Below are 21,784 nucleotides of genomic sequence, written 5' to 3'. Positions count from 1 at the left end.
ACCCCGAGGAGCGGAAAAGAGCGGTACAGTCTCAGAGATAGGCAAGATGCTACCCCAAGGATCGGGGAGTGTAACAAAGTCACATCAATATAGGAGACGCTGCCCCGAGGAGCAGGGGAGCAGCACAGTCCCAAGTCCACTACTCCTTACCCCGAGGAGAGGGGGCGTGGCTAGTCACAAGCAGTGGCAATGGCCCGCAAAGCAGGGTACACCAGCGCTAGGTCCCACAAAGCAGAGTAGTGAAGCAGTGGCCCGCAGGTTGGGTACACCCACGTTGGTCTCCATGAAGTAGAGGCAGTGGCCCGCAGGGAGGGGTACACCTACATTGGTCTCCACAAGTAGAGTCGTAAGGCAATGGTCTGCAGAGCGGGGCTCACCACACTGAGTCTCCACGAAGCAGAGTAGAACGGCAATGGTCCACAGAGCGAAGTACACCGAGGTAGAGTCTCACAGGAAAAGTAGTTCCTGGAGCAACCCCAAGAAGCGGGGGGATGGCAGACAGCGTCCAAGGTGCAGGGCCCTCCAAGGAGCGGATAGCCAGAGACAGGAGCAGGGCCCCTGAGGAGCGAGTACCCGAGAGTGTCTCACGCCGGGAGAAGCAGGAACCAGGAACCACCGTCCATAGCGAGAATAGCAGGAATCAGCAAGGAGGGAACTTGTTGCCAAGTTGATTAGAGTCAGACCCCGATGTTGCTTAAGAGTCCAGGGCTAGTGATGTCATCAAGGGGAGACGCCCCTGAGATTCCCGTGCTGGCGTCCCTAAAGGAGGGGCATGGAGCACGTGCCTAGGAAAGCCCGGAAGAGACATGGTGGTCGGCGGTGTCCTTGCCATCCTGGAATGGAGCCATGAGTGTCTGAAGCGGCTAGCCACAGCCATGAGCCTTCCCAAAGGAGAGAGAGCAGCAACCCACAACGTGAATAATAGCGGTCATAACAGTCTGGTTAAGCACCTGTAACATCTGCTTTCGAGTACCTACCATGAGGTAGCACTTCGTTACATCGGCCTGTTCTCCATCCTCTGCCAGGTTAGCCCAGTCACATACCAACTCCAGCTTCCCAAGACCTTAAGGATCCACAATGTTTTCATGTCACTCTCCTCAAACCAGTAGTCTTATCCTGGCCCTCCAGGAGAACCCTGTCTCTGCAGAAGGTATCCTCTGATGAGGATCAAATATACCAGGTGAAAAAAGGTACTGAATGTTTGCCGCCGGAACAAGAGATGGGAATATCTGCTATCCTGGGAAGGATATGGCCCAGAAGAAAACTCTTGGGAGCCTGCATCCAACATTTTGGACAAAAGACTTCTTCAAAAGTTCCATGCCTTGCACCCAAGGAAACCTAAGCCCCCGGGGGAGGCTTAGAGGGGGGAGGTACTGTTGTGATGGCCGGTTGCGGAGCCACCCAGCCAGCCACACTCACTCCCCGAACCAGGCCCATCCTCTTTGCGGCATTCTGGAGCTGCCACTGTCGCTTCACTCCCACACAGTGGGGAGGCGAGACTGCTGCCACGCTGCATGTTTTGACTCTCCTTAGGCACATTCACAAAGCTTGCCGCAGTATTTAAAGGGACCACGATGGGAAAGCTTCCTGCGGCCCCGGATGTCCACGTCAGCAGGAAGCCCTATTTAAGGCAGCCCCTGCTGCCCAAAGTTTGCTTCAGCAACAGGTCACATTCTCTGAGTCAGCTAGTTGCTTCTCTGTGTTCCTGCTTCTCTATGTTATTGCTTCTGCTCCTGCCTTCCTTGTCCCTGCTCCTGGCCCCATTACCCTGTCCCAGACCCACTCTCCTGTTTCTTGGATGGTTCTTCTGGTTTTGACCCTGGTATGTTCTTTTGATTTCATCTGCCTGCTGACTTCCCCAACCTTCGGCCTGTTTCCTGGATTTCATCTGTCTACTGCCTGTCCCGACCTTGACCTGTCTTCTGGATTCGTCTGTCTGCTGCCTGCCCCTGACCTAGGCCTGTCTGATTCTGCTTTTGTCTGTCATCCTCCTGGATTCGTCACTCAGAGATCAGCACCTAAGTCCAGTCGGCTCCAGTACCCAAGGGCTCAACCTGTGGGGAATGAGGGTAGGTAGTGGTGAAGGTCCAGTTTGTTCTCTACACTGATCTGCTCCGCCTGCCGACGACGGAGACCCGCAGAGGGGATTTCCTTCTGCTGGTAGCGCCAACCCCACCTCGGCCCAAGGGTCCACATCGCAACAATTTCATTTGTGGACCCTCAAAACAAATAGAGAAGTCCCATAAACAAAACAAAAAATATTCATCTCATTCATTTATGTTTCTTATTGAAGACTATGGCCCATTGAAGTCTATGGCTATGTACTACTGAGTAAAAGATAACCTGCTAAGTATAGCACCAACTGTTTTCTATGTTACCTCACAGCCTTGTCAGAGTTCAGTTAGGACACGTTGGCAAAGAAACCACACATAAGACTAATCACAGTAAAGCATCTTTCTAAACTAACCTATAGCTGCTCTTGGGATCAAGTGATGCTGATATCCTTCCACTGTAAGGTCTGAGTATGTGGAATAAATAGTCTGTATTTTCTTTCTAGTTCTTGGCAGAGAAAGATGTGCTAGTAGAAGCATATACAGAGTTTTAAAAAAGCCTAAAAACTTTTAGATTTGGCTCTAGTAAAGGGCTGCTTCTGATCTCTGTACTGCAGTGGTCTCACTCACTATACCAGAAAGAGAGACAGTGCACTGCTGCGGATTTTGATTTTTCTCTTTATTAGGGAGGGTTATGGTGGGAGGCAGCATGGAGACTGCAGTTGTAGCTGTGCTAGTGATTTTCTTGTCTCTGTCAGTCTGAACACCAGTGAGCTGAGCAGTACACACTCAGATATGGAAGAGAAATGTCTTACCAGGCTGCCAGTCTTTTTGGTTCTGTTAGTGTGTAACAGTCTTTTTGTGTGGATTCAGTCAGTATTAGTGCATATAGCATAGCAAACATATACTGTATATGTGTATGTGTGAGAAATATAGACAATTTTCTGTACAGTAAGTGGTACTGTAAGTAGGGGTCCAGTTACAATATCAATAAATAAATTCATTTTAATCTCCAAACACCCAGTAGACAGTAAACTTCAACAAATTCCATCATATCAGGAATAAGGAGAGGAAGAATGTTGGCAAAATTAGAAAGATTAGAGGAATTGGTTCAAAGGCAGCTCAGCATAGTAGCAGGGATAAAAAAAAACAGGCAGTCCTGCCCCAAAATTAAAGACAGACATTTTGAGCCACAGACTGGCAGGAGTGGAAGGTAGCACAAGGCAAAAGAAATTGAAATTTGGAGAGCATGTGCCACTGCCAACTATTTGTCTCTCTCTTGTTGGAGCAGAGTGAAAAGGTAGGAAAGTCATCCAAGACTAGCAGTAGCAGGGCAAGGGCTTGGACAGAGGCAGAGGCAGGAAAAGTGTACCAGCCAAAACCAACATCATGTTCTTCTATGGTTCCTGCTTCTGACGCAGTAAAGGCACTATTTTTACAAACTTATTCAGAGGAAGAATCTTCAATGAATTCTCTAAATCAGAAGATATTACAGAGCTACTAGTAGCTGAAGATATGGTAATAGGGGAGATGATACTGGCAATGTTGAGATCAACCCTCAGGAAGAACAAGCAACGCAGGTAAAGAGTGTGAGATATACCCTTGGCATTCTCCCTCAAGTTCTACCAGCAACCTCACCTCTAGTGCCAGCATCAGCTCCCATTGATATAGAAAAGAGGTCACAAAAGATATCCCTCATCTGGAAGAAGGACCAGAGTTTTGCTTAGTGTATTCACTGCAGTAAGGATATCAGTTGAGAGAAGCAATGGGGCATCTGAGAAATGCTGGTATGCAGCAACACCTGCAGAAGCAGCACACACTAGCATTGCATCAGGGGAGGGTGGCAGTAGTAGTTTATGGACCACTTCTGCCACTCATAGTAAAAGCCAGAGGAAAGGGCTTGAAAAGAGAAAGACATTTCCCCAAGATGATCCCACAATCCTTTCCACCAGCCATGTGTCTGAAGCAACAACCCAGCATAGAAAAAATGGGATGTTCCATTGCACTGTCCCAGGGCAAGAGGTAAGTAGCATTTAAAATAGTAAGGAACTTCGTGGAAATAATTGCCATTGATGACCAGTCCTTGAAGATATTGAAGAACGTGAGTGTTAAGTGTCTACTGAATGTGTTAGCCTCCAATTACAAAGTCCCCTCCAGGACTACATTTAGTAGGAAGTTCATCCCTATTCTATACAACCAGTGTCATAGTTGTTGTGTGACCCAGCAGTGGCAGGCCCACAACCGGGCCTACTCACCCCCAGGACCTGGTCCCGAACCTGGCCCTTCCTCTTTAGCAGCGATAGGCATACTCCGACCACTTCCCAATGTTCCTCCAGCTGCTCCACGGCCTCCTCCAGTTCCAGTCGGGTCTCCCCACGCGTGCGTAGGGGAGACGATGCCACCACGTAATCCCAGTCATTTGCCTTGGCGCTCATGCACGCGCCTTTCCCAACTTTAAAGGGGCTGCAGTGGGAAAGCATCCTGCGGCCCCGGATGATGATGTCACCGGGTCCTGCTATTTAAGGCAGGCCCTGCCATTTGGTCTTTGCCTTAGCAACAGGTCTCCGCGTTCATCGTGTGCTTAGCTGCTAATCCTTAGTTCCTGTTCCTGCACCTGTGCTTGTTCATTCCAGTCCTGCGTTCCTGTTTCCAGTTACTGAGTTCCAGTACCTGTTACCTGTTCCTGATTAACTTGGACGGATTCCTGGCTTTGACCCTCGCTTGTTCTTGACCACGCTTTGGACGGATTCCTGGCTTTGACCCTCTCTTCTTTCTGACCACGCTTTGGATGGATTTCTGGCTTTGACCCTTGCTTGTTCCTGACCACGCTTTGGATGGCTTCTTGGCTCTGACCCTTGCTCGCACTTGACTTTGCCTCCAGCTGCCTGTCTTGACTCCAGCTTGAACCTGACTCCACCTCGAGCTGACTACTTGGACTTGGCCTTTCTTAGGCTCTTGCCTACTTATAAGCCTGGTCTTAATCTGTTCCTGTTCTCTAGCCTGCCTCTGCCTGTCCAGGCTTCTGGATCCAGGCCCTGTCTTGAACTCAGCTCCTTCAGACCCTGTGTCTCTGTTGCTTCCTGGCTCCCTGCCTCAAACCTCTTCCCTGGGATCAACCATGCAGAGGCCTGCCTAAGACCAACCCCAAGGGTTCAACCTGCAGGGAACGAGGGCTGGTATTGGCGAAGCTCCAGTCGGCCTCCGCTTCACAGTCTGCTCCGCCTCCCGACGGTGGGGATCTGTGGGGGTTTCCCCACGGATAGCGTCAACTCCACCTCGGGCTAAGGGTCCACTTCTGAAACAGATTGCCAAGGCCATGGACTCAGCGGAGCTATCCACTCTCCAGGCCATTCCGGGCCTGGCCCTGAAGATCCAAGAACAACAGAGGTTCTTGGAGGAGTTGGCTACCTCCATTGAACGCCTCAACGCCAGTTTGGACTCTAATGCTGATTCCGCTGCTTCTACGACTGCCCCACTCAGGTTCTCAGGCACCGGCTACTCCAGCCAGAGCTCTGTTCACCCTGCCCACTCCACCCCGTTTCAATGGGAACCCGAAACTCTGCAGTGGCTTTATCAATCAATGGTACATGCAGTTTGCTCTGCAGCCCTACGTCTTCCAGGACGACCTCACGAAGGTAACCTATATTCTTTCACGCCTAGAGAGCAAGGCTTTAGCATGGGCATCTCCCTTGTGGGAGCATGCAGACTCTTCTCCAGGAACTATCACGCTTTGTGATTACCTTTCGTCAGACCTTTGATGATCCAGGGAGGCAGGCTAGGGCTAGTTCAAATCTTCTACATTTGTGGCAAATTCACTGAGCACTCAATGAGTACACCATTGAATTCCAGACGCTTACTATGGAGTTGGGCTGGCAGGAGGACTGCCTCCGAGCCCTTTACCTAGATAGCCTATCACCTCAACGAAAAGATGAACTTACAGCCCCTGAACTACCCTCCTCTCTCGAGGATCTCATCGACTTTGTGGTTCGCATAGACCACCACTTCTAGGAGTGCAACCGGGAGGTCCGGGTAACCCGGCGCCCCACTGCCGACTCATCTCACATCCCACCTACGGCGAGTCCCGCATCCTGCAGAGTCCTGCCTTATACTAAGATGAAAGAACCCATGCAGCTGGGGCGTGGATGCCTTACCCCCGAGGAGCGCCTTAGGCGAAGACATTCGGGTCTGTGCTTGTACTGCAGAGCTGCAGGACACCGCCTGTCATCTTGTCCCATCCATCTGGGAAACTCTCTGGCCTAAGTTCGGTAGGGGTCCTGAACTTGGGTGCTACTACTCCGGCCCCCCAGTTAACTTTACCAGTTACCTTGACCTGGAATTCCTGTTCCTTCTGTTGTGAATGAACTGTTTAGTGGAACCTTGGGCCGACCTGTGAGAGACTGGGGAGAGGTGTACTATAGTCTCTGGTGAGTGACAGGTCGGGAGGCAGATACCAGGCAGGAGCTGGACGTGAGCTTCACCCTGGAAGCCGGTACTTCCCTGGGAGGAGTCCGTAGGAGCCCAGCCGCTGGGACTTAGGTGATTCACCCTGGAAGCCGGTACTCCCCCGGAAGGAGCCCGTAGGAGCCCGGCCGCTGGGACTTAGGAGATCATGGAAGCTGGAGCTGGAGCAGGCAGGCAGGGATCAGGAGACAGGCAGGAACTGAAGCAGGCTAGGACTGAAGCAAGCAGGAACTGAAGCAGAACTGGCAACTGGAACCAGAGAGGAGTTGAAGCAGGACTGGCTACTGGAACCAGACAGGAGCTGAAGCAGGACTGGCTACTGGAACCAGACAGGAACTGAAGCAGGGCTGGCTACTGGAACCAAGCTGGAACTGAAGCAGAACAGATTACTGCAAGCAAGCCAGACAGAAGCAAGACTTGGGCACGGAGTGAAACAAGTTTCAGGCTAACGCAATAGCACACTCCGGGGCACGGAGCAACAGAGGACCGCAAGGAACCCCGTTGCAAGGCAAAGTCCTGGGCTCCGCGGCGGCCTTACTTAGGCCACGGCGTCTGACGTCATCGATAGGGCGGAGCTTCCCATGGCAGGAAATGGCCTTCATAAGCGCGGATTGCGCGCACGCGCCAAGGGAGAAGGCATCCAGGCAGGGCTTCTTGGCGGCATCCTCCCCGTGGGGATGCCGCGTAACAGGCCGCAGACCCTCGGAGACGGGCTGGGACCAAGGAGGTAAGGGCCTAGTCGCAGCTACCGTGACTGCAACAGTACCCCCCCTCTTACGCCCCATCTTAGCGGGCCCGGGTTTACCTGGGTGGTTTTGATGGAAGGCTTTCAATAAGTCTTTCAATAAGTCCCTATTACGGGATCCACAACCTTCCCAGCAGTGGCGTAGCCACGGGTGGGCCTGGGTGGGCAGGTGCCCACCCAACTTAGACCCAGGCCCACCCAACTGGCACCGGAACTGCAAGGCTGTCGCGGGATCCCATCCCCGCGACAGCGAACAAGAGAACCCACGCCTCGCGCGCCATCACTGCACACATGGGGAAGCGCTGCTGCGGCCGTATGGCCAACCGGTCTTCCTGTTCGGGGGGGGGGAGTGGAAGCGCCGCGCGCAGCTTCCGCTTCCTCCCCCCAATGCAGGAAGATCAGCTGGCCTCTCCTGCTGCCACCCGTTCTCCTGCTATCTTCGGGCCAAACGGCCCGCCGAACTTCCTGTTTGGGGGTGGGGGAGCGGAAGCGCCGCGCACAGCTTCCGCTTTCTCCCCCAAAGCAGGAAGATCAGCTGCCTCTCCTGCTGCCACCGGCCTCCTGCTATCTTCGGGCGTCGGGCCGATCTTCCTGCTTCGGGGGAGGGAGGAAGCGGACGTTGTGCGCTGCGCTCCCCCCCCCCTGACAGGAAGTTCGGTGGGCTGTACGGCCCGACGCACGAAGATAGCAGGAGTCCGGTGGCAGCAGGAGAGGCAGCTGATCTTCCTGCTCTGGGGGAGAAAGCGGAAGCTGTGCACGTGCTTGAATGTGTATGTGTGGATGAGAATGGGAGTGTGTGTGGGTGAAAACTGAAGCCTGGGTGTGTATGTGGGTGAGAATGGAAGCTTGAATATGTGGGTGAATGGGAGCTCGAATGTGTGTATGTGTGGTTGAGAATGGGAGCCTGGGTTTGTGGGTGGGTGAGAATGGGAGCTTGAATGTGTGTATATATGGGTGAGAATGAGAGCCTGGGTTTGTGTGGGTGGGTGAGAATGGAAGCTTGAATATGTGGATAAGAATGGGTGCTTGAATGTGTGTATGTGTGGGTGAGAATAGGACCTTAAATGTGTATATGTATGGATGAGAATGGGAGCTTGAATATGTGTGGGTGAGACTGGGAGCATGGGTTTGTGGGTGAGAATGGGAGTCTGGGTTTATGTGTGTGGGTGAGAATGGGTGCCTGGATGTGCGTCTGTGTGTGCATAAGAATATAAGCCTGGGGAGGGGTGAGAAAGTGAGAACTTGTATGTGTGTCTGCAGAGAATGTGAGCTTGTGGGGGGGGTGGAGAGCATATGAGAGTGACAGCTTGAGTGTGTGAGAGGAAGTCTGTGAGAGAAAGCATGTATGTGTGTATGTGTGTGTGTGTGGAAGGGAAGAAGACAGTAATAGAAGAAAGACACTGAAAAGGAATTAGGAAATGAGCTATAAGGGAAAAAATGGGAAAAAGAGACCAGGACCAACTGATTAGAAAAATACAAAGATCAGACAACAAAGGTAAAAATATATATCTATATTTTGAGATGTTAGCAATTTAAATATAAGCAACACAACCGCTCTCTCAAAATTTATGGACAGGTAGGAGCCGTGTATAAAATCGTAATAATAAGAAGGCTAAAGTACCACAAATCACCGTGAATTATGTTTGTATCATTAAGTAAACCTCATACTTAGGCGTAGATGTGAATGCTATGCTGCATAATTTGGCATTATTTATCAGTAAAAAAAACAACTAGTAGACCTGCATGCCTACAGCCCACCCATGTTAACCTTGTGCCCACCCAAAAAATCAATTCTGGCTACGCCACTGCTTCCCAGGCGATGTACTCCCAGCGACGTTGATGGAATCTGACATCTAAAACCTCCCGGACTTGGTAGGTGGTGTCTCCTGGCACGGAAGGATCAGCAGGTTCGGGAGCTCGGGGATGGTACCTGGAGAGGATGAGAGGTTTCCAAAGCGACACATGGAAGACATTGTGCACATGCATCGAGGAAGTTAAGCTCAAGCGATAGGAAACGGCTCCTACGCGCTCGGCAATGCAGAATGGGCCACAGAATCTGGGGGCGAGTCTGAGGGAAGGAATCCGAAGTTGTCAATGCTGAAATAGACATTCACTTGAGGAATGGTGAAAATAGAGTATATAAAGTGTGGATTGGAATTGAGGTAAGTGTGGTGGTAGAAGGTAATAATGACTAGGGTGAAATTTTGTGGAATTAAATTAAATTAATGTTATGTATATTTATTAAGGGGATAATATTTGGTGGTGTAATAAATGCTAACATTTATAAGGTATGTGTTCTGATTTAAGGTCTCCCGTTATGCTGTGAATTGGTCAGTGTACTTGAAGTGAGGATGTTAAACTGATGAAGAAATTAATCGAGAACCGGTGTGTGAATATTTATTTATTTATTTATTTATTTATTTATTTATTTAATTTCTTTTCCTATACCGATGCTCAAGACTAGGTCTTATCGTACCGGTTTACAATGTAACTGAGGTTAATTAAGTACCGGTGTGTGAACAAAATCCCCTGAAGAAACCAACGGGTGAAACAGGAGCTTCCTGTCGGGATGTCATTAAAGAAATATTGGTTTATAAACAGTAATTCAATAAGGGGACATTGTTAAATATCACTTCATAAATATCAATTTTAGATAAGGGAGTATATTAATATAATTAAATAGGATTCTTAAAGTGATGGGGAATCTTTGGAACAGAGATACTTAGTAAATGAGGAGTATGTTTACATTGTAATTAGGGATCGGTGCAATATTATTATATTGTTAAAGTGTAATAAGTGTTAAAATGTAACAAGTTTGTATTGTCAAATTTTAATATTTCATTGTTGTATGATTGAGTGTGGTATGAATGGTTGATGTAATAGGTAATGTTTTATGTATTTTTAAAAGGATTGTTAAAGAATAAAAATTGAAAATATTTCATTATTGACACGGGTATATTGTTTGTACAACTTATCAGTGATAATACCTGTGGTAGACCCAGGATAGTTTGTATATATTTGAACAAATAAGTTAGCCAAGTTGGGCGCTGAAGGTAATTTTGACAGGGGAACAAAATGTGCCATTTTGGAGAACCGGTCCACAGCAACCCAGATGACCATGTTCCCGTCTGATGCTGGGAGATCCACCACAAAATCTGTGGAGATGTGCGTCCAAGGCTCCACTGGGAAAGGCAAGGGGTGTAACAACCCTCTAGGTTTCCCGCCAAGCGGTTTTTGCAGTGCACAAGTGGGGCAGGAGTCGACGAAGAGACGAACATCTTGTCTTACCGTTGGCCACCAATAGTACCGGTTGAGGAGGTCTAGCGTACCGGCACGGCCCGCATGCCCTCCAGTGAGGGATTCGTGGGCCCATGCCAGCACGGCCCTACGAGCATGGCGTGGGACCACGGTCCTTTCTTCGGAAGACACGAAGGTGGCAGCGAGAGACACTTTCCTGGGATCCAAAATGTACTGGGACATCTCAGGATTTTCCTCAATCTCGGTGGACCGTGACAGGGCGTCTGCTTGCACATTTTTTGAGCCAGGGCGATATCGTAGAGAGAAGTCAAATCGGTCAAAAAACAAAGACCACGGGCTTGTCTCAGGTTCAGGCGCTGGGCTTGGCGGAGGAAAGAGAGATTTTTATGATCCTTGTAAATGGTGAAGGGGTGGTTGGCCTCCTCCAACCACTGCCTCCATTCTTCCAGGGCGAGTTTCACAGCGAGCAGTTCTTTGTCGCCGACTCCGTAATTGCTCTCAGCCAGGGAGAACCTCCTAGAGTAAAAGGAACATGAGAGAAGCTGTCCAGTATTGGAGTGCTGGCTCAGCACCTCTCCAACAGCTACATTCGAGGCATCGACCTCAACCTCGAACGGCCGACTGGGATCAGGATGGCAGAGTTATGTGTCTTGTAAGAAGGCTCTTTTCAATTCTTCGAAGGCTTGGCAGGCTTGGGCAGGCCAGTCCACCGCATTGGCTCCCTTCCGGGTGAGTGCAGTCAGAGGAGCCACTATGCGAGAATAGCCGGGAATAAAATGCCGATAAAAGTTAGCAAAGCCGAGGAAATGTTGCAACGCCTTGAGACCCCTCAGCTGTGGCCAGTTCCTAATTGCAGCGACTTTCTCCAGATCCATCTGGAAGCCATCAGCCGAAACAATATACCCCAGGAACGGCAAGGAAGTCTTTTCAAAGCTGCATTTCTCAAGCTTAGCGTATAAGCTGTGCTCTCTGAGGATTTGGAGCACCTGGCGAACATGCTGGCAGTGCGTAGGCAAGTCACGGGAGTAGATCAGGACGTCGTCGAGGTAGACGATCACAGAGACGTTGAGCAAATCCCGTAGCACCTTGTTCATCAGGTGTTGGAAGACCGCTGGGGCATTACAAAGGCCAAAAGGCATTACGAGGTATTCGTAATGCCCATCCCGCGTATTGAACGCAGTCTTCCATTCGTCTCTGGGACGGATTCTAACTAAGTTGTAGGCCCCGCGTAGATCCAAGTTAGTGGGCATCTTGCGCCTTGGAGCCCATCAAGTAGTTCTGGAATCAATGGGAGAGGGTAGCGGTCCCGTTTGGTAATTGCGTTGAGCCCTCGGTAGTCGATACAGGGCCTCAGGGAGCCATCTTTTTTGCTGACGAAAAAGAATCCCGCCCCGGCGGGCAACTTTGAATGGCGAATTAATCCTTTCGCCAAATTCTCAGTGATGTACTCAGACATGGCCTGTGTCTCGGGCAGGGACAAGTGGTACACCCTACCCCGAGGTGGCATAGATCTGAGCAACAAGTCAATAGTGCAGTCATATGGACGATGCTGCGGAAGAATCTCTGCTTTAGTCTTCGAGAAGACATCCGTAAAGTCCTCGTATGGTGCTGTGGGTCCAAGGGCGGAGTGCAAAAGCAGAAGTGCTGGAGGCTTGGGAACCTTCATACAATGAGAGAGGTAATAGGGACTCTACTTAGTGATTTGCAGAGTATCCCACTGGATCACAGGTGAGTGGTTTTGGAGCCATGGCAGCCCCAGCACCACGGGGTGGACAGCCTTTTCGAGAATCAGGAAGGCTATCTCCTCCGAGTGGATTGCCCCGGTACAGACTGTGATGGGAGCCGTGGCAGTCAATATGCGACCTGGAAGAAGCGTTCCCTGAATGGAGGTAATCCAGAGTGGAACCTCTCATCTCTGCGTAGGAATCTGCAGTTGAGAGACCAAGTCTTGCTGGATAAAATTACCTCCGGCTCCGGAATCCAGGAAGGCGAGGGTTTCCAAGGACCCTCCAGGAAATTCCAAGTTAATGGGTGTCATACTCTGAGGAGTGTGGCACAACCTAGGAGGAGCTCTTCCCGACCTCCTAGGTTCTGGAGTTTTCCGCACGCTCCTGGCAGCGTGCCAAGAAATGGCCTTTCTGACCACAGTAAAGGCACAAGCCCATCAAGCGGCGGCGATGTCTCTCCTCAAGGGAGAGCGGGGCACGTCCCAACTGCATGGGTTCAGAGGCAGAAACATCAGGACGGGCAGGCCTGGGTGAAGGCAGCGGGCGTGAGGAACTGCGGGCAGGGCTGTGCTTTGTCGTGCGTAATTCTCGTGCTTGCTGTTGCAGGTGGCGATAGATGCGGGCAGCCATGTCAAAGAGGGCATTAAGATCTTCCGGGAGATCCCGGGCGGCAATCTCATCCTTGATGCACCCTGACAACTCTTCCAAGAAGATGGCTTTAAGGCTATCATCCTGCCAACCTACTTCCTAAGCGAGAGTCCTGAAATCCATTGCATAGTCCGCCAGGGAACGGGATCCTTGGCGAAGCTGTAGCAACTCTGACGTGGCTGAGGCCTGGCGGGCGGGTTCGTCAAAGGCTTGGCGAAAGTTGGTGATGAACTGCTGCAAGTCATCCAAGGAGGAGTCGTTACGCTCCCACAGGGGGGAGGCCCACACCAGGGCCTTTCCATCGAGCAGGGAGAGAATGTACGCTTCTTTGACGGAGTCCGTGGGAAACTGCCGGGGCAATATCGAGAAGCGCACGAAACACTGGTTCAAGAACCCACGGCAGATCCTAGCATCTCCAGCGTAGCGAGCAGGCGGCAGCAGCTGAGTCACTGGTGAGGCTGCATCCTCGGGTCTCGAACCCACAGCAGGCAAAGAACGGGTATCGTGGGCATCCATTCGGGCAGCCAATTGCCCAATGGATCCGGCCAGGACATCCAGGTATTGTTGTTGCTGTTGTAGCTGCAGAGCCAACCCAGGAAGATCCTGGGATCCCGGTACCTCGGCCGAGTCCATGGCCTTGCAATCTGTTTATTTTATTTATTTAACACTTTTCTATACCGACCTTCATGGTAATGACCATATCAGATCGGTTTACATCGAACAGGGTAAAACTGAAACAAAAAATAAACATGAACGGAGGCGGCAAAGTTACATTCAACAAGGAGGGTGAACTTGGAGGCTTAATCAGCTGGAAAGAGAGGCCTAGGATGGTAGAGACTAGTACTATAATACAATAAGGTGAGCGGGCTAGCGCTTAATGAACTTGGAGGTACAGGGTTCCATCGTTCATGAAGGGAATTAGCTCATCTAGTGTGTATCCGGGAGATCTGAGAAGGCTTGGCGGAAAAGCCATGTCTTAAGTTTTTTCCTAAATGTTGGGAGGCATGGTTCCAGCCTGAGGTCTGAAGGGATGTTATTCCAAATAGTTGGTCCTGCTGTCGAGGACGCTCGGTCTTTGGTCGAGGTGAGGCGCGTTGCTTTAGTTGGAGGAGCTTGCAGATTTCCTTTGTGGATTTCTCTAATCGGTCTGTTGGAGGTATGGAGTTTGAGGGGGATTTCGAGGTCGAGTTGAAGTTGATTGTGGATGGATTTGTGGATTAAGGTGAGTGATTTGTGTAGGATTCTGAAGTTAACTGGTAACCAGTGTAGGTTTCTGAGGATAGGTGAAATGTGTTCTCCACGGTTGGTGTTAGTCAGAATTCTGGCTGCGGCATTCTGAATTATCTGCAGTGGCTTGGTGGTAGAGATGGGTAGACCTAGGAGGAGAGCGCTGCAGTAGTCTATTTTGGCAAATATCAAGGAGTGAACTGTTGTGAGTGAACTGTTGTGAGTGAACTGTTTAGTGGACCCTTGGGCCGACCTGTGAGAGACTGGGGAGAGGTGTACTATAGTCTCTGGTGAGTGACAGGTCAGGAGGTGGATACCAGGCAGGAGCTGAACGTGAGCTTCACCCTGGAAGCCGGTTCTCCCCTGGGAGGAGCCTGTAGGAGCCCAGCCTCTGGGACTTAGGTGATTCACCCTGGAAGCCGATACTCCCCCGGGAGGAGCCCGTAGGAGCCCGGCTGCTGGGACTTAGGAGATCACGGAAGCTGGAGCTGGAGCAGGCAGGCAGGGATCATCAGGAGACAGGCAGGAACTGAAGCAGGCTAGGACTGAAGCAAGTAGGAACTGAAGTAGAACTGGCTACTGGAACCAGACAGGAACTGAAGCAGGACTGGCTCCTGGAACCAGACAGGAGCTGAAGCAGGACTGGCTACTGGAACTAGACAGGAGCTGAAGCAGGACTGGCTACTGGAACCAAGCTGGAACTGAAGCAGAACAGATTACTGCAAGCAAGCCAGACAGAAACAAGACTTGGGCACGGAGTGAAACAAGTTTCAGGCAGGAACGGAGTCGGTAATGCAATAGCACACTCCGGGGCACGGAGCAACAGAGGACCGCAAGGAACCCCGTTGCAAGGCAAAGTCCTGGGCTCCGCGGCGGCCTTACATAGGCCGTGGCGTCTGATGTCATTGATAGGGCGGAGCTTCCCGTGGCGGGAAATGGCCTTCATAAGTGCTGATTGTGCGCGCACACACCTAGGGAGAAGGCATCCAGGCAGGGCTTCTTGGCGGCGTCCCCCCCCGCAGGGATGCCGTGAAACAGGCCGCAGACCCTCGGAGACGGGCCGGGACCAAGGAGGTAAGGGCCTTCCCCACCTTGGCTTTGGTCGATTCAGGAGCCGGTGAGAACTTCTTGTGAAGGACCTGGTCCAACTCCTAGGCATCTCTAACCATTCCGTCGAGAAACCACTACTAATTGCCTCCATCCACAGCAACCCGCTACCGGGAAGAATTTACCAAGTCACCGTGCCTGAACACCTCCTCACTGGAACTTTGCATGAGGAGAAGATAGAATTCTTCATCCTGGATAAATCCATCCATCCAGTGGTGCTAGGTTTACCATGGCTTCAGCGCCACTCACCCCACTTTGATTGGGAGACCCTACAACTTGCTGAATGGAGCCCTGCCTGTCATCATACTTGCCTCATGAGGATAAAATCGCCTTCAGTGATCCCGCTAGTGGTTACTGTCTCAGGCCTTCCTGCGCCATATGCCGACTTTGGAGATGTGTTTTCAAAACATAAGGCTGATATCCTTCCGCCTCATCATGAGTATGACTGCCCCATCGATCTTCTGCCAGGTACTACGCCCCCTAGGGGCAGAAATTAACCTTTGTCTGTAACAGAGATCCGAGCTATGTCGGACTACATCCGTGAAAACTTGGCTAAAGGTTTTATCCATCTCTCCAACTCGCCTGCTGGTGCAGGCTTCTTCTTTATCACCAAGAAGGATGGGTCATTACGACCATGTGTAGACTATCGCAGCTTGAATGCCGTTATCCTTTGATCAATGAATTGTTTGATCGCCTCCAAGGAGCGTCCATCTTTAGCAAGCTGGACTTGTGAGGTGCTTACAACTTGGGTCGTATCCATCCTGAGGATGTCTGGAAGACAGCATTTAATACCAAGGATAGCCATTGTTATGATTCCCCCTGTTGCTGCACTACAGGAGGTATCTCACCTTCTCCTCCGCAGGCCGCTCCGAAGCCAGGGCCTCGCCTGTGTACCATCCAGGATTTTCTCCAGGGCCTGGGAGGCCTAGCTGTTCTTGAGGCCTGCCTGTGGCTTGCTTGTGCTTGCTTGGACTTCCTGGTTCCGGCCACGCCCTTCTCCCTAGGGGCCAGCCCGTGGCACTCCACCTCAGTTATAGGGCCAGCAAGGGGCGGTCCAGGTGAACTCCTCCCAGGGAGTTGCCTGCATACTGCAGTATAAAAGGACTTTCACTCCTCTTCCTGGTTGCCTTTGGATTGGGCTCCACAGTTGCCTGTGACCTCTCCCAATCCAAGTCCACCATGGTCTCCTGTGTCTTGATGGCTTCGTGTTCAATGTCTTCTTGTTCCTTGTTTCCAGTCCTGATATCTGTTCCGGATGTTCCTGATTTCTGTTCCAGCACCTGATCCAGTTCCTGATCCAGTTCCGGATGTTCTGCCCTATGTCTTCGTCTGGCTCCTGAGCCTTCTGTCCTGTTGGGCCCTGGAGTGGCCAACAGGAGGGATTCGTCCCTGTGCTCTGGAGCTTCCCTTCCTGCCAGCCGACGGGGCTTCAGATGTCATTGGTCCCGGCATCGGAGTTCCTTCTTGCCTGGATCTTCCCTGCGCTCTCCTGGTCTCAGTGTGGTCCGCGACCAGCCTTCCTGGGCTGTGTAGGGCGCGTATGGGACGGGGTGGTCTGTGACTCAGTCCCGTGGGTGGGCTGAGTAGGGCGCCCTGAGGGACAGTGCCAATGTCTTCCTTACCAGCCCTCGCCTATGATGCCTTGCCTCAGCCTTCGTCTATGATGTCTCTGCACCAGCCCTCGTCTATGTCTCTGCACCAGCCCTTGTCTATGATGTCTGCACCAGCCCTCGTCTAAGATGTCTTCCATGTACTAAGGACTCTGTCTGCCCTCGGCCTCTGTCCGGCCTGCCGCCCAATGCCGTTACCCAGCGGCAGGTCCGAAAGGGCTTGGAACAGTCGGAGGACCGTTCATCAATCAACATTGCGTTGTTGGTTGCCATGGGCGTGCAGGTCCGGCTGAGGGTCAGACTCTGTTCCTTATCCCTGCTTCAGTACCTGCCCGGCTCTCCATGCCTGCATCAGCTCACCTCCCACGGTGTGGCTTGGGGCTCCTCCCTAGGTCTCGCCGTGGCCCAAGGGCTCACACCACCTGCTCTAGAGGCGGCCGTGCTCCTCGCGCCTACAATAGTACCCGAGGGCCTCCAAACCCTCGGCCCATCGGCGGCGTGGTGGACACGCCCGTAACAGCCATTACGAATACTTTGTGTTGCCATTTGGCCTTTGTAACGCCCCTGCGGTGTTCCAACGCATGATCAACGAAATCTTCCGTGACCTCCTTTATATAAAGGTCGTCGCCTACCTAGATGACTTCCTTATCTTCTCGAAGGATCTTGCCACCCATCGTTCAGATGTCTGCAAGGTGCTGCAGCATCTGTGGGAGAACCACCTGTTTGCCAAGCTCAACAAGTGCTTGTTTGAGAAGCAAAGCCTATCCTTCTTGGGCTACATCGTTTCCCAACATGCCTTCTCCATGTATCTCAGTAAGCTTTGAAGCATCCAAGACTTGCCTTGACCCACGGGCCTCCAAGCACTCCAGTGGTTCCTTGGTTTTACCAACTACTACTGCCACTTCATAGCCAATAATTCCCTGTTCGCTGCACCACTTACAGCCCTTACCCATAAGGGCAGCGATACGAGGAATTGGACTCCAGAGGCAATTACCGCCTTCCAAGCCCTAAAAGATGCTTTCTTGTCGGGGCCTTGTTTATGTGACCCAGACCCGAACCACCCCTTCATCCTTGAAGTGGACGCCTCTGCCATTGGAGCTGGGACTGTACTGAGTCAGCATTCCCTGAAAGGGGTTCTGCGTCCCTGCTCCTTCTACTCCCACAAGTTCTCCCCCGCAGAGCAAATTTAGCATCTGGGATTGAGATCTCCTTGCAATTAAGCTCACTCTCGAAGAATGGTGCCCTTGGCCGGAGGGCGCACAACATCGATTCACAATCTTCACTGACCACAAGAACCTTGAGCATCTCTGGCACTCCCAGCGTTTAAATGCTCGCCAGGCCCACTGGGCGTTATTCTTCACTCGATTTGACTTAGACCTTCGATACCGTCCTGCTGAGAAGAACTTCCGGGCTGATGCCCTGTCTTGTTCCTTTGAGCCTAAAGACTCCCAAGAAGAGCCTCGTCACATAATTGATCCTGCTCGTATTTCTCTGACTGCCACCATGACTGTACCAGCGGGGAAAACAGAGGTGCCCCGCAAACTTTGTGAAAAGGTGCTACAGTGGGCACACAATTCCAAAGTAGCTGGCCATCCTGGATGCACTCGGACCTTGTCCCTCTTACAGCTCTACTACTGGTGGCCCAACATGTCCTCCGATACACGTGTGTAAGTAGACTCCTGTCCTACGTGCCCCCAACAAAAGCCTCCGGTGGGTTGACCATGGGGCCTACTACAACCTCTGCCTGCTCCCGAAGAACCCTGGACTCACTTGTCCACTGATTTCGTGGTGGACCTTCCGGTGTCTAAGGGGAACACTGTCATCTGGGTGATCATGGACAGGTTCTCCAAGATGGCTCATTTTATGCCACTTCCCACTCTACCTTCAGCGCCTGAACTCACACATCTGTTCTTCCTCCACATCTTCTGCCTCCATGGGTTACCCGAAGACACTGCCTCCGACAGGGGGACTGTTTGTTGCCCGTTACTGGCGTTCATTGTGCAGGAAATTTGGGATTTCCATCAGCCTGACAACTGCCTACCATCCTCAGGCCAACGGCCAAGCCGAGCGGATGAACCGCTCCCTCAAGTGCTTTCTCCATGCTTACTCCAATGACCAGCAAGAGAACTGGGTTCAAGTACTCCCATGGGCCGAATTTTCTCATAATTCACACATCGCAGCAGCCACAGGAGTCTCTCCTTTCTCTGGTATACGGCAGACAGCCACAGCCTCCTTTGCCAGTTCCTCTCTCAGTGCTTCTCCAGCAGCTCAGGCAACTGCAGATGCCCTTCAGACCCTTTGGACCCACACGAACCAACGTTTGCGCCAAGCAGCCGCATGTGCCAAGAAATCCTCAGATGCCCTTCGCAGACCTGCCCCAGAATTTCAACCGGGGGATAGAGTATGGCTGAGCACCCACTATATTCGTTTGAAGCTTCCCTCCCAGGTACATCGGGCCTTTCCCGGTCACTTGACGCATTGGCCCAGTAACCTACCAGCTTTGTCTGCCATCCACACTTGGCCCAGGAGCTTCTTGGGTTGACTGCATGTTAAACAGGACATCTGGCAGGGCTCATCCCAATTGAAAATTTCCAAGGTGCCCCAATCAATGTGTGGTTAGTGCTGCCTCAACCATGGAAGACTTAATATAACATTGTTGATAGCTCCAGGTAGGACTCAGAAACAGATTTGATCCTGGTGGAGCACTCCAACTCACAGGAGCTAAGGTCTGGTGCGTAAAGTGACTATCACAGACTCTCCAGTGACAAAAGTGAGAACAATTGCAGTTTCCAAGGGTTCAGTGGGAATCTCATGTTGAAGAACAAGGTCCTGCACAATAAAGTTCCCTGCAGCATCCCTATACAGAAATGCTTGCTCATGTCACTTTGAAACCAGAGATTGCAATAAATCAGATGTAATAAATCAGATTGATAGACTACAGGAAACAGTGAGTGAGATGACCAAATTTGCAAAAGAAACAAAATTATCTTGAATTGTGAGGAATGCAGAAGGGCCTTGTGAGACTAGGAGACTGGGCATCTAAATTGCAAGTGCGGTTAAATGTAGCCAAGTACAAAATAATGCACATAGGGAAATATAATCCCAATTATAGGTACACAATGCTTTATTCCATGTTAGGAGTCATCACCCAAGAAAATGACCTCAGAGTCCTTATGGACAATACATTGAAATCTTCAGCTCAGTGAGCATCAGCTGTCAAAAAGGCAAATAAAATGATGGGAAATGGGAATTATTTGGAAAGGACAGAGAGCAAAACTGAGAATATCATGCTTTTGTATAGATCCATGGTGCGACCACACCTTGAGTACTGTGTACAGTTCAGATTGCCCCCCTCAAAAGACATAGTGGACAGAAAAAAGGTACAGAGAAGGGCAAAAACAAATGATAAAGGGGATAGAAAAGCTCCCTTATGGAGAAAGGTTAAATAGATGAGGGCTTTTTTGCTAGGAGATGACTAAGAGGGGACATGACTGAGATTTATAAAATCATGAGTGGGCTGGAAAAGATCAAGAGGGAACAATTATTTACCCTTTCAAACAACACTAGGACTAGGGGACACTACATGAAACTAGCAACCAGCAGATTTAAAACAAATAATAATAAGTATATTTTTACTCAGCCCACAATCAAGCTATAGAATCTGTTGCTAGAAGTCATGTTCAAGGCAACTAATATAGTGGGATTCAAAAGTGGGTTGGACAATTTCCTGAAAGAAAAGTTAATAAACAGTTATTAGCTAGGTAGACTTAGGAAAGCCAGTGCTTACCCCTGGAAATAAAATAAATCAGCTATTTGGGATCTGCCAGGTACTTGTGACCTGGACTGGCCACTGTCAGAGACAAGATGATGGATTTGATGGATGTTGGTATGATCCAGAATGGCAGTTCTTAAGTTCTTATTTCCCTGACCATTTTGGGCTGCCTTCCTGACCAGGAGCCCAGAGAAGTGGAAGGGGGGAAAGGAAGGCAGGACAGGAAGGGGGGTGAGGAAGGAACCAGACTCCTCTGTCTTTCAACCTCCCCACACACAGAAAAGGACCTCAACCCTCTGCCCATCCACACTCAACCAGGGAACCACTGAAGCAAGCCCTCCCAGGAGTACTAATCCTCAATTGTCCAAGCTGCAGGATTTGCACATTTATCATCTGCTGGAGAAAGACTACTGGAGTGCTGCAGGTCTCACAATACAATACAGGGTGATGTTAGCAAAACAATTTTTCTTTCTCTCAATCTGCTGACAGGGGGGCGAAACCCATGCATTCTGGACTAGTCTGGTGGGATGATGCAGAACCCATATTTCCACAGTTACTGAATGAGTTCAGCAGTGCCAAAGGATATTGAGCTGCCTATAGTCTATAAAAGGTTATGCACATTAGCCATTACTATTTCTGGCCCATTGTATTTTGGGATCTGAAGTATGAATTCCAAGAAAAATCCTATATGTAATATTCAAATAGTTCAGTGGTCTGAATTATGTGGTCACTCAGCTCAAACCTCTCATCAGTCTCAACTCAGACCCTTTGAGAATGAATTGGAAATATTACCTATCTTCAAGGAGGAACATAAGGCACAGGATGAGCACGAGAGAGTACTGCTGGTCTCGGACAGCAATATCACTGAGGATGTTCGGGGATTCTGATAAGAGAACAAGGCTTTCTGGGATGCTACAATTTAAATATGGCACACCCCTTTGCAGTAGAGCTGACATCTCTGTAAGTCCTGAAAAAAACAAACATGAAACTGAATGTATTATTACTTCATCAGTAACTAGGAAAAAGGTTTCAGTAGGAAAAGAAATCTGTGTTTAGGTAACATAACATTCAAGATCAAACAAAATATAGATAACCTTGTCCAGCACTAATCCATACTCAGGAAGGTTTAGCATTATTTTGCATGTTATACTTAATGGGCTACAGTGAATTAAGAATTA

General features: G+C 50.4%; 1 protein-coding gene across 1 annotated transcript in view; it reads right to left on the bottom strand.

The window, feature by feature from the left end:
- MEI1 (meiotic double-stranded break formation protein 1) overlaps positions 1 to 21,784 on the bottom strand; it is an 888,987-nt gene that overhangs the window by 182,150 nt on the left and 685,053 nt on the right. Inside the window, exon 19 of the mRNA XM_029587121.1 lies at positions 13,066 to 13,362. Within this exon, the coding sequence (XP_029442981.1) occupies positions 13,066 to 13,362 (297 nt within the window). The remainder of the gene's footprint in view (positions 1 to 13,065; positions 13,363 to 21,784) is intronic.

Source organism: Rhinatrema bivittatum, chromosome 2 (assembly GCF_901001135.1).
Source record: "Rhinatrema bivittatum chromosome 2, aRhiBiv1.1, whole genome shotgun sequence".
Lineage (NCBI taxonomy): Eukaryota > Metazoa > Chordata > Amphibia > Gymnophiona > Rhinatrematidae > Rhinatrema > Rhinatrema bivittatum.
The sequence above is the reverse complement of the archived record's forward strand: the minus strand, read 5'-3'. Positions and strand labels throughout refer to the sequence as shown.